Genomic DNA, 13,773 nt, shown 5'->3' with positions numbered 1-13,773 from the left:
GCGTAAACGATAAGAAATAAGCAGAGGAGCTTAAGAGATGAAGATTTTTCGAAACTAATAGAATACAGATAGACTGTAAAAGTGTTAAGTCCCGAAGATCTGCAGTGAATACAAACCTGAATCAGGGGAAATAAGACTGGGCAGAAAGGTGCAATTGTTAGAAGATATTTTTAGGAAGAAAAAGTTATTGGGAACACAAATTGCAACTATCTGAAAGGCCAAGCCAGGAGCTCCCACCTGTGCTGGGATGCTCAGTGCGGGTAGCAGCTCTGTGCTGGCTATTGGGTGCTGTTTAAAGAGGTCCTGCTTACGGTCAGGTTGTCCACAGGCTCTAATTTTTTTCTGAGATTATTCACAAATGGATAATGGGCTCTTTGCATAAATGATCTCAACCTTCTATGAAAATCGATACGCCTTAATTCAGTGTTTTAAAATAGCCATGAGAGTCAGTATTTTGTCCAAAGGACAAAGACGAACCATTTTCAAACTGCTGACTGTGGTGCCTGGGTGCATAAGAACAAGAGCAAGCACAAACTAGACCGATTCTCAGGTGGTTCCCAGCACAATGCAGAGGAACTGGTCCATACTGGAGCTGTCGCTTACCTTCAGCAGTGCACCTGTTCTCTCTGCTGAGCCCCTGTGACTCTTTTTCAGATACTCTGTCCCTCTAAATCTGAGAAATCTCACTCGAGTCGCAGTTCAGAAGTATTCCTGAGCCTTATACTTTACACCTGATAGGAAATTACAGGTGAACCCAAGATCATTCGAAATACTGTGGGAGTTTAGGGTCAGGAGATGTTTGAGAATATGTTTTGTTTCTATTGCAGGAAAGGATGTTTCCTGAAATACTTGCTCCTCTCTGCTTTCTCCACAGGAGAGAATCTACAGAAAAAAAATCTAGTAAACTAGGCCATTAATAAATATGTAAAAGAAGCCTGATCTGTGCAGTACTGGCCGGGTGTATGTGAGGACGCCCAGCTCTGCTGGCCCCACTTCAGTGACTATTCCCATGGAGTCAGAGGGCTTACACGCCATTAAAATGATTTGAAGACTGCCACACTTTCTACTGTAGTCTTTATTTTTCCTTTTTTTCACCTGATAGTACCTTTTATTTGTTACTTTAGCAGATCATTTTTATGGTAGCTTTTCTACTTTATATCCTGCTGGTATATAGTTTAACAAAATGCCTTCTGAAACAGTGTATTTAATTCCTCAGTCATGCCTCTGGGAATAAATTATTGCTGTATTATAACTTCTTTTATATCTTTTCTTTAATGTGGTTGAGAACTTCTGCAAACTTTTATTTCAGAAATCACTACTTCTTATTCCCTCTCTGTGCCTCATGTGCATCTCTCTTCTGTCTGCGCCAGCGGTTGGTACCCACGACTGGTCGTCCTGTTGCAGCAGCTTAAACACTTAAAGAAATTCCTTAATAGCATTTATATTTTTGCATCTGGATCTCCAGGAAGAAAATTGAATTTTCACGCCCGGCTACCTGTTTGAGGTGCTATCCATGATGCTGTGATGAGCTGATACTGTGGAGAATCCTTTTTAAAATTACTTTAACAGGCATTAGTGATTCTGAATGGTAGCACTTATGGTGGAAAATGTTTCATGATGTTACTTTTAGAAGTAACGATGCTGTATATTTCCATGTAGAAATCATGTCGTCTTTACCGGTGATTATTTCCCCTTGCTTTTTGCAAAGTTAAATATGAAACGTTTTGGCAAAAGTGGTTAATGGTGCTAGTTGAAAATTGATGTTAAATGCAGTTATTGACAAGTTAAATTGTTAATGTTGAATGAACATTTTTCTGGGAAACTTATTTTCATTACTAATGGGATTTGCTCATCTCAGTCCAGAAATGTTTTGATGTAGAAGGGCTGCTATGCTGTAATGTGTTTCGGTTGCACAATCTTTATCGTGGAGCAGAGCCCCAGCATCTCACATATCAAGCTCCCATGCTCTCTCTGATGCAGTCTCTTTCCATGGAATTTTACAGATAAACAATGTAATTCCGTGTTTATTTTTAAAGAATATGGAGAGATTAGTGGACTATAAAAATATAGCAGGATAAATCGCAATCAAAAATGTGCTCGGGCCAGTTTAATTGTGACAAAGTTGGTACAACTTGCAGCTACACTGAGATGAATGTATATTATCTCATTAATTCATTCCATCTTCTGCATCATACAAAATAATTTCAGGATTGGTTAGAAGACTTATTTGAAATATACTTTGAAATTTTGTCTGTGTTCGTTGTATGTTAAATCCTAACACTCCCATCTGTCTCTTTCAGTCTGTTCACAGTTTTCCAGAGGAGTTTATGCCATCTTTGGATTCTATGACCAGATGTCAATGAACACGCTGACGTCATTTTGTGGAGCCCTTCACACATCCTTCGTCACACCCAGCTTCCCAACAGATGCCGATGTGCAGTTTGTCATCCAGATGCGGCCAGCATTAAAAGGAGCCATCTTGAGTCTCTTGGCTCATTATAAGTGGGAAAAGTTTGTGTACCTCTATGACACTGAACGGGGTAAGCACCATCATTTGAAGTGATTTTTCTATTTCATAACTTGCTGTAAGTACCACCAGAATCTGTATGTGCAGCCCATCCCAGTTTTCTTTTGGATGCAGGTAGCACATTGTCATGGTACTAGGAAACAAGTTTGTTCTGAAGAAACTAAAACAAATGGATGAATGAAACAAAGGCATCTTTGTATTACTGATTGTGTTGTCTGGAGGTTGGTGTTAGCAGTGCAAGCATTCAATTTGGAATACCGGGTTTCCATGGAACCACATACTCAATGCTTGCCAGGGTTTTTGAGTTCTTGCAAAATACAAAATTTGCCACTATGAAGTAGGTTTTTAAGCAAGACCTTCCACTGTATGTGACATTGCAAATCCCACACCACTTTACATAAATGCACATTTCTCCTGTCACTGGACAAAGACAATCCGTGCTAAGATACACTCTGGAGATGTCTAGGCATCAATAACAGTCTAAAAATAAAATGCATAAGTTGCATTAGGGCTCTGCTGGAGAAAAGATGCTCTAGATATGTCACATAGATATCCAGAGGTGAATTTAGATACACGACAAGAATGACCAGAGATATGTTTTACTAAATGAAAACCTACTAAAACCAGTGTTCCTATGCTTAAGACAATTGTTAACCACTAAGCAGCACCAAAGGCAGCAATCCTGTCAAAAAGAGATCTAAGCATCAGAAACCATTTTCTGTGAGGAATCTTGCATATTCCTGTGGAGCAGCCATTGCCAGCTGCTCTGAGCATCTGGGTTTTACTTGGTTACAGATTTCACCTGGGTAGCACTTTTTGCATCAGATAGTTGTGGCATTGCCCTTCTCACCAGCTTTGTAGTTAACTCCTCCAAGACCTTCAGCTCAGAGGGGTCTGAATGGAGCCAGAGAAACTCAGATTCCATTCCCAGCCCCCATGACCAAGTTCTGATACCCTGGGCTACCGCATATTGATAAAGATCAAGTCTTCAGTGGCTGTGCTTTTCACACTGAAGATTAATAGCATCACCCAACTAAAGACATACTGTATGTTGAAAGACAGTAAATTTTAGTCTGGTTTAGGTGAATGCCAAGAGTTCAGAATTTTCTGAGTAAATTGGAGATGTTAAGTATTTCTAGCATTGAAAAATACTGACTATGAGATCGAGTAAGGACGAGTATGGAAATGTTAAGAATGCCATTAGTTTTTAAATCTTTTAAAACCACTACTCCAAACATCCATATTTCTGGTGTAGTCTGCTTTTAAATGAATGCTTCTGTGAATATGATATTTGTCTGAGCAATGAAGGTTTGATGTGGCCAAATGCAATAAACTTACAGCATGAGTTAAAGTAAACTGTAATGTATTCCAGGACTGATGAAACTTACCGTGATTAAGGTTGATAAAGTTTGCCTTGGAAAGAGATGCATCAGATCATATCTAATAAGAAATTTGGCACTTCAGACTGGAATAATCATCCAAAACAGTGGAAGCTTCTCTAGAACTTGTCTGGATGGTATGACTGTCAGACCCACTGAGATAGTAACAAAGTCTTGAGGGAAGACTCACAGACTCAAACTTGCATTTTTCTACAGTTCTCAGTGTGGACAATCTTTAGGTAGACACAGTCTCATCATGAGCTTATGATGAATAATTCCTTTCGGGCAGTTTAGGTTGTGCCTAGGCTTCATTTTGCCTTGTTCATACTAAGATTTTAATCACAGGTTAAAACACAGCTCTTGCTGGCGAAATTGAGCCCAGGAATCTGACTTTAGCTCTGAAGTTTGAATTAGATGACAGTGCAGGTGACTGTAGGGTTGTGAAATGTAGCTCAGGGCTAGAGGATGAAGGACAGCTGTGTCTTTAGGATGGAAAAGGCATCAATGCATATACGTAGCTTGGTGATGGGCTTTGAGTTTTTTGAGATAACCTAGCATATCTTATCTCTCCTTTGTATGTTGTTTGATAACATATTCACCATCTACTGAAACAGGAACAAAAATGGACAGTTGATTGTCTTCAGCTACTGCTGGTTTAGTTAGGTTCAAACAAACTTGGTAGCAGTCTTATCAGAGTTATAATTACTGTATTCTTCCAGCATTAAAATAAATTAAGATTCATATAGGCAGGGCAATTAGATACTGAGAAATACGTTAGATTCCTTTGTTTGATGAGCAGTAATCATGGATGACAGCACCTGAAATATTTGGCAATTCCAGTAGGCTGCCTAGCTCTTTGTGGTAGGCCTTCATGTCTTAAACCCAAACAGTAATAATGGTGAATGACTCCTTGTGTCAGGTAATGAATAGGCTGTGCATGTTCCTGTCCTGAGATACCATTGGAAATGAGACTGCTAGAGCTGTCACAATTTTTAATAATTCCTGTCTTAGATATTTAACTGCTTTGGGGCACAAACACTGTAGAGAAGGTGTTAAGCAGTTGACTTTCAGTTCCTGAAATAATCGTTTAATCGTTACTGCCTTTTCTGTGGAGATTATTATCTCACTGGTTCTGAGAAACTGCAAAACATTAGTCTGCTCTTTCTTACGTTGAATATCAGTTATGGGCTAAATTGTTCTTGCCAGTAGTTTTACAGTGTTCTGCTGAAGCAAAACACTGCCATGTCTTAAAAATTGCATTTACTCTTAAATACTGCAGCATATTACAGATGACATACAAAACTGAATAAGCCTTCTTATGGTTTTATACTGCTTATTGAACTGTTTCAGTTTAACCTTAAAAGAATGGAGAATCAGCTTTATAAAATTGCTTTCCTTAGCAGTGGCTTTTTTCTTCTTTGCCATTAAGTCATGTATTCAGATGGTTTCCCCCTTGGTGACACTAGGCACAATACTGTGATGTTTGGCTCTTGCAATTAAGACAAAAGATACATCTCAAACAATAGAATAAAGTTAATATCTACAATTATATAGATAGGTGGTGAAGCTTTTAATCCTGTGAGTTAGTGTGTATGTTGCATATGTTTATATTTGTAAGTACATTATTTTCTGTTGCTATGAGATGACTCAGTGTTGCAGCAGTGCTCAGAAATGTATATTTATGTGCAGGTGCAAAATTCAATTTCTTAAAAGCTGCTAAAGCACACAGAAAGAAAAACAAAATCTGAGATTTATGAATTGAAGCGGCAAGAATTATGTCTTATCATTGCTTATTTCAGCTTCTGGACTTATTCTTTTGTGAAGAAACAGAAATTTAGGAGAAATACCAAATTGCATGTTCTTTCCCTAATACCAGCATAAAAAAAATAACTCATACTTTGCAGAGAGTAATGATAAATTCAGCAGTGGCTGCTAAGGGAATAAAGGACATTAAACGGTATGTAGAACATGTAGTCATACGCTCATTCCATGCCACATGCTTTTAGTTCATGTGAAGGGGAAAGGCAGGGCTGATTTCTGTTTGTATTAACTCACATCAGTTACTTGACACTGTTGGTTGCTGTGATGCATGCAAACGTCTGATTAATTATATGGTGCTAACTGCCTCAGTAGGCTTCTCTGCAGTAGAACTAAGACTAATTAAGATTATGTCAGGATGAAATGAGATGGGGTTACATACAGAAAGCTATTAGGAATTTGGGTAGCACTTGTCAGGAAAGTCACCTTTTGCTGAGGATTATGTTTCACCAAACACCTCAGGTTTATTTCCAGTCTTCAGGTCTGTTTCTCCTCTTGTTTTATGTTACCGTGGATCAGATGTTGTTCCACTGAAGTCAGTGGACCAGAGTGACACTGGTGTGGATGTGTGGAGAGGTAAACTTGTGGTTTTCATAGTCATCTTGGTGCTGCGTGAAAGTGTGAAGCACTTCTCATTTAATTATAAAAATGGTATGGTAGATTTTAATACTGAAGTTGTTTATTTAGATTTCCATAATGTTTCTTAAGTAACGTTTCCGTTTATTTTTGCCTGAGAAACACTGTTTTGTACAGGTTGTTCACTTCCCATCTGTCAGTACAACACAGGCATTTTGTCCTAAGTTACTTTGATTTGTCATACCTGCTGTGCACAAAGACATTGATTTCTGTCATGTAGATCATTTAAACAAAATCGCACCAACTGGATTCTGCGATGTGATCAAGTCTTCTTCCTCTTCCTTCAGATCACAGGAGTCATCACAGGACATGGAATTGACTTTGTGTGATACCTCCCTGCACAATGGGAGCTCAGTCTAGAGAGAGGTACAGCTACATCACAGTCTCTGACTTTGTTGTCAACTACTTCTCTAAAGCTGAAAATCTTCTGTCATTTGGTTTTGATTCAGTCTGTATTGCAGGTATCCAGCAATACCTAAAATCAAGAAAAACAAAACAAAACAGCTTTGGTAAATAGGGTTATCGTTGGCTAATATTTGTTTTGATTGGTTGACACTGGCTAGATGAAGGCTGAGTCACAGGAGTGCTTGTCTAAAGCCTTGGGTTACGCAGCTAAGAAGAGTTGAAAATATCTGCTTTAAAAGCAATTACATCTCTAATCCTTACTGCCACAGACATGCAAACATTTGACCTGAACATAATGGATGGGTAAGGATGCGGAAGGCCTGAAAACATGGCTTCAGAAAACACGACCTGTCCTATTTCTCTTAATATAAAACCTTCTGGTCCCCTGTTGCGTAAAGAAATGCCAGGTGAAGAGCCAAAGTACAACAGTAAGCTTCCAAGTCATTATGTGTAAGGTATCAAATTGCCTTAAATTAGGTTCAGTACAAGGCAATGAGGTCTGATTCACTGCTTCTGCCGAAGACAAAGAATAACTTTTATGTTTAGTTCTGCTTTTACAAAATGGGGTTAGTTATCTATTACTATCAAACGACAAGACACTTCTGTACTGCTTTCCCTGGAGAATGAGAGATTGGAGCTGATAAAAGAAGCGGTATGTAGAACCAGGCTCATTATTTCTACCACAAAATTCAATTGATGGATTTATTTTTCTTTTTGATGAAATAAGAGTTGCACTGAAATGTACTGATATGTAGAACATAATATTTTTTGCGAAACATCTGGGGTAAGGTTGATTTTTCTGGCGTCTAAAAAGACTCTGGTTTAGTCCCTAGGGATTTTGGAATGTTGTGTTCTGGTGAACTGAGTCTTGGCTGAAAATAGCGATGAAAAATGTAATCCAACACAGAATGACCAGCTCCTGTTGGTAAGAGCCTTCCATCAGCAGTCAGGTGCAAAAGAACTCCTCCTTCCACACAGGTCATTTGTTAAACCCTGTGTTGTCTTTCTGTGTGTCGGGAACTTATATCTTCACTTACTATATAAAGATCATTCTTCAGTAAAGAGGGAAAATGAAACTGCTGGTAGAAGCTACACCAGCCTTAGTAAACCCTGAATTCAGCACCTGCTGAACAGTCAAATGTCAGAAGAATCAACAGCGGAGCTGTTCATTAACGTGTTTATTCTCCAGAGCAGGAGAGTTATTCCGCTAGCTGCAGAACTGGTCTGAAGCTCTTGCGTGAAGGAAAAAGGGTTTAAGGCTGGCTCAAGTTTTCTCAGAATTAAACAATTCAATTTTTAAATTAAAAATTTTCTTTGCTAGTATGTTTATACCAGTTTAATTCTTCTCAGTTGCACCTGTAAGGTTGAAGTGATGTATTTTGCTTACGCTTTCGAAAGTATGAAAGGATTTAAAATCTTGACATTTTCTATAAATATCAGTCTGTGGCGGAGAATAATGGAACATACAAAGCATGTTGGAAGCCTATAAAACACCAAAGGTGATAAAACAAGGAAGAGTTACTGCAAACCTTGGTTCTGCTGAGTTCCTTGGCTCTTTTACAAGAGCGTTTTGGACAGCAGCCCGGGATCGCGGGGATGACATGTAGGCAACATCAGTTGCTAGCATTTAGATAGCTATGTAGATGAGCTGCCTCATTCTCCTTTTCCACTTCTTTATATGCTGGGAGATGCACAGCAGGGAATGAAGTCTTGGCGAGACCTGAGCTGAGGCTCGGCCTCTGTGTCACAGAACAGCAAAGCTCTGTGTTTGACGAATTGTGTGCCCCAGTAACTGCCATCCAGAAATTTTCGCCTAAGTCATGATCTCGGCAAAAAGGCAACTTGTGGCACCACAACAAAATGTTGCAGCTTTTGCGTGGCTTTGCTTGAAACGATGTGATGTAGGTTCAAGTTTTCAAGCTCTGGTACAGTACAGAGCACACACAGTGTAAAGACCATTATGGTAGAAAATGCATTATTTAGATTTAAAGAACCATGTAGTTATGTGCAATAAGAAAATGTTCTGTTTCTTTCACTGTCAGCCTTTTGGGAATGAGTGATTTTACCATCTTATAATGCCTTAGAATTTGTATTTATGTAGAATGGAAAGTCATAGATACTGCTTAGCAAAGTTTGTATGAAATATAAGTAATTTACCCTGACAAAGAGGCAAATCTCGACATTCTTATTTATGGTGCATTGCTTTGTTGTTTTCAGCAGGATAATGGATGAACTAAGGCTCCATTCAGGAAACATGCCAGAACCTTACCTGAAAGATTCCAGGATTGTTTTACTGTTTGACTTTACTGTGTTCAGGAACAATCTGAGCCTGAACAGTTAAATCTAGCTTTTGATAATCCCTCGACATTTATTTCCTCAGAAATCTCTGAAGTCTCATACAGACTCCTTTTATCTTGGTCTCGGTGGTACACAGATACAGAAGAAAGCCCTTTTACTGATCCTTCCCCAAACAAACACTGAGACCCCGTGTGGGAGAATGGATGTTGGCTGGTTTTTGGGTAGACTGAGAGCCTTAAGCATTTTTCTCCTGATCTTTCCCATTAGCTGCTATTTGTTTAGCTTACCCCTGCTAATCACTGAAGCAATTTTTCTAGCTTATGAACAAGCGGAGTGAGTCAACTCTGAAAGTCACCCAGCACGAGATGTATCGTGCTGGCAAGACTAAGGTGCGGCTGAAGACCAACAGCACAGAGTTCATGGCTGAAGCTGAAGCTTTGTGCCTCTTTACAAGCTCTGTGTGTACACAGTGGGCTCAGCTGGGTGTTGGGATGCCCAGATGTGATGCCTGAACATCCTTTGAAGCTGTTGGAACACACACTTCTGTCAGCAGTGTTTTCCAACAAGTGGAGTAACTGCACATGTGCTACAAATGTGTGTCTTGTTTCATGGAGCCCCTGAGAATAGGGAAGCATGTCAGCCCGTTCGTGAAGAGAAGCAGAAACAGCAGAGCAAGAACCTGGTGTGACAGCGTGGTGACTGTGTGGCACCATCCATTCTTCCATCCACACATCATGGTGTTGTGATGGGGTGTTGTGGTAGCCTCACTCATGCTGAATGTGAATCCAGTTGTTGCTGAGAGAGCATCAGAATCTGCCCTCACTTGATGTGAAATCAGCCTGTAAAACGTTCAGGGTACAGAGTACTAACGGGGAAGTCCTGCATAAGGGATTTCTGGAAACCTAAAGCAGGATGTGTGCAACCCTCGTGGTCCTAATGAAAACAGCTGGAACTCTTAGGAATATGAGCTGAGGCCCTGAATGTCTTACGTAGTGAACAGAACTAGCAGCATTGCCACTCACCCATGCCTTAGAGATGAAGTCTGCAAACAATCACATTTATAAACAGACTTGTGTAAATGCATGCATTTAAATATTTATCTTCTCATAAATATGTATGTTTTATCAGCTTTTGGTATGGTGATAACTTTTTTGTTATAAGTAATGTATGTGGCTGAAGCTTTTGTTTTCAGTTGATTTTATGTGTGTATCAGCAAGGCTGAAATGGTTAGAATCTGACACTTCCAGATTTCTTGGAACAAAGCTAAAGTTCAGGACCGTTTCCAAGTGCAGGTGGAGGGGGGAAGGGCTAAAAAGATATATACGTGGGGTTGTTGGTTCTTTTGCTCTGAGGCAAGGGCAAAGACTTGGCACAAAGCTCAGCCTTAAAGGGGATGGAAAGGCTTTGCTTGGAGCCAGAGGAGACAAGGTGGAATTTGTTGATCTCGGGGAGGGAGATGGGACTTCTTAGACTGGGAAGGAAGGCTGTAGAAAAAACCTGTATGCGAAGGGCTACGAGTAAATTTTTATCACACCTATTTATTTACACCGTCTCACCAAAACAATCTAGGAGTTTATTTAAAGTTACTTTGTGTGAGTTTACATTTTTGCATCTGTATAAGCAGCATGGCTTTAAAGACTGGAAGCCTTTGATGTCTTTGGCATCTGGATGCCCAGAGCAAGGGGGGGCAGCCTCACCTGGGGAGCTGTGTTGGTTCTGTTCGTGTGTGAGAACTGTCTTGCTGACTTAAAGTCAGTGTATGGGGGTTGGTACTTGGAGTGGGACTGTAGAAAGTGTCACTATTTAGTAATGGAATCAAGATGAAGTAATTTTTAGGTATGTATCAAAAAGAGAAATGTGTAACATCGCATTAGTATGTGAACTTTACTACATATTTCAGTGTAGTAGCATGTTCTGGTTATCACGTGTTTTCTGAAGGAAAAACATTTTGACATCCTGTACCTTAATGCAGTTAATTTATCATATTAGTGTTCTTCCAAGTTTGCACATTTTATCTCCCTTCACTGGATCTTCACTGTATGTTGACTCTTCCCATGCATCTTTCATCACCTAGAAAAAGTTCACTTTTAAACTGAATGATAGCTGTTTTTTGTGACCCATGGTATTTTGTGGAACAGTGGTTCTTTCTTATTCACAATGAGGGAACAGATTCCTTACATACGCTACGAGAGACCTCATACTTCTGTGAGCGTGATGTGATACTGAGAAGATCTTCAGCCCAGGCAAATGAACCATTCACCAGGTGAAGAACTTTCGTGGAATGAGCACAGGCTGTTGTGGCTTAATGGAATGGCTATAATAGCTGCAAGTGGTAGAAAACACCAAATACAAAGATTTCTCCAATGCTTGAGGAATATATGAGAAAAATGGAATATCTGAAGAAGTTAGTAAATCAGAGCTTCTCTTTTCATAGAGTGGTTTCAGATACTCCAGAGCTAAGCAATGACACGTTCTTTTCTCTCTGCCAAAAAACAGGCTTCGTATGCAGTTTGAATTTCTTTTGATACAGGACTATATAGCACGCTGGGTGAATGGTGTGTAAGAACTTAGCTTTTTAAGGGCTTTGTGCTTTTGAAGTTATTTTCATTTGATAGTCTCAAACAACAATGAATGAAGATCAGCAATATCTGTACGGGGCATGCAAGGCTTTTCAGTTCTGTTTTTCAGATTGAAGATTTGGTGTACTGATCAGCAGGCTAATAACCTGATCTTCTTCTACTTATGTATGTGGAAATCATAGAATCATAGAATGGCTTGGGTTGGAAGGGACCTTAAAGATCATCTGGTTCCAATACCCCTGTAAGGGACAGGGACACCTCCCGCCAGACCAGGTCTCTCAGAGCCCCATCCAGCCTGGTCTGGAACACTTCCAGGATGGGGCATCCACAGCTTCTCTGGGCAGCCTGTGCCAGGGCCTCAACACCCCCCTGGGGAAGAATTTCTTCCTTATATCTAATCTAAATCTCTCCTCTTTCAGTTTAAAGCCCTTACCCCGTGTCCAGTCACTGTGTGCCCTTGTAAAAAGTCCCTCTCCAGCTTTCTTGTAGGTCCCTTTAGGTACTGGCAGATCTCCCCGTAGCCTTCTCTTCTGCAGGCTGAACAACCCCAACTCTCTCAGCCAGTGTTCACAGCAGAGCTGTTCCAGCCTCAGAACATCTTTGTGGCCTCCTCTGGACTTGCTGCAACAGGTCCATGTCCTTCTTATGTTGGAGACCCTGGAGCTGAACACAATACTGCAGGTGTGGTCTCATGAGAGCAGAGTAGAAGGTCAGAATCACCTTCCGCGTCCTGCTGGTCATGCTTCTGATGCAGCCCAGAATACAGTTGGCTTTCTGAGTGCACATTGCCGGGTCATGTTGAGCTTCTCATCGACCAACACCGCAAGTGCTTCTCCTCAGGGCTGCCCTTAATCTCTTCTCCACCCAGCCTGTATTTGTACTTGGGATTGCCCCAGCCCATATACAGGACCTTATACTTGGCCTTGTTGAACTTCATGAGGTTCACATTCTCCTATCTCTCAAGCCTGTCCGGGTCCCTCTGGACAACATCCCTTCCCTCCAGCATGTTGACCGACCACACAGCTTAGTGTCATCAGCAAACTTGCTGACGGTGCACTTAGTCCCACTGTCCATGTTGCCAACAAAGGTGTTAAACAGTGCTGGTCCCAATACTGACCCCTGAGGAACTCTACTTGTCACTGGTCTCCACTTGGATATCAAAACTGACCACAACTCTTTGAGCGAGACCATCTAGCAAATTCCTTATCTACTGAGTGGTCCATCCATGAAATCCATTTCTCTCCAATTTAGAGATAGTATCAAATGCTTTGCACAAGTCCAGAAATACTTTGAGTTGAAAGCACAGCGAGCTTTGATTTAAGAGATGATGCAGAATGTCATACTGGCAGTCAATGGCTATGGCTACTAATGAAGAACAGTGTTTCATACTCCTACACAAGAATTCCCTTAAATTTTGCCATTAATTTCCCTTCTCACCTAGAAAAAAACTTGAGACTTTGAGGAAATTCATAATGGCTTGCTAAAAAGCTTTGCATTTAAGGTAGTTAATTAAATGTTTGTCATGGAGTACATATGAAGGAATCCACTGGTTATAGCTTCAATACCTTCTTTCATTTGTGACACTTGGCCCTTTTAGATGTAGTTTCTTTTTTCAGGCTTCAGAGAATTTACCAAACTAGTTTAACCACATACCTTTTTCTTTCCAGAAAACATCAGTTGTCTCAGTAAGCATAAAGAAGACTTGAATGCTTTGTAGAAGACAAGCAAATGTGAATGCATTTATGACAAACCCACTCAGCTGGCATGTAAAGTGACCTCGTATTTAGGTTAAGGAGTTCTTAAAGGATTTTTCTCTTACAGAGATGGATTTTTCTCTGGTTTCTCATGGGACATTTAAAATCACACCTTTTTCTTCTTTTTCTCTTTTAGCTCTCCTTCTTGCAATTGACAGTAGGACAGCACTGTGAGTGAGCATTTCAGAAGACAGTGTATTACTGTAGTACAGTGGAGTGAAAAACACCTCCATAAAGTGATTAAGTATTAATCTCTAAAGAAAAAAAAGTGAAAAGTTCCTGGCATGAATTTTATACCTAGTAACAAGTAATAATGCATTTCTTGAGCTCTAGATGCATCGCTTTTCCTGGCCGCCTCTTTTGCTCTGATTCATGAT

At 40.2% G+C, this 13,773-nt stretch overlaps 1 protein-coding gene across 6 annotated transcripts in view; it reads left to right on the top strand.

Moving 5' to 3' along the window:
• Positions 1-13,773, top strand: part of GRIA3 (glutamate ionotropic receptor AMPA type subunit 3) — a 147,643-nt gene that overhangs the window by 29,332 nt on the left and 104,538 nt on the right. For all 6 annotated transcript variants that reach the window (XR_010475727.1, XM_065077975.1, XM_065077973.1 and 3 more), the window contains exon 3: positions 2,301-2,540. Coding sequence is in view for 5 of the 6 variants with exons in the window: in XM_065077975.1 (XP_064934047.1) it covers positions 2,301-2,540 (240 nt within the window). In the remaining variant the exon portion in view is untranslated. The remainder of the gene's footprint in view (positions 1-2,300; positions 2,541-13,773) is intronic.

This window comes from Columba livia, chromosome 12, assembly GCF_036013475.1.
Source record: "Columba livia isolate bColLiv1 breed racing homer chromosome 12, bColLiv1.pat.W.v2, whole genome shotgun sequence".
NCBI lineage: Eukaryota > Metazoa > Chordata > Aves > Columbiformes > Columbidae > Columba > Columba livia.
Note: the sequence above shows the minus strand (reverse complement) of the source record. Positions and strands in the feature narration are given on the sequence as shown.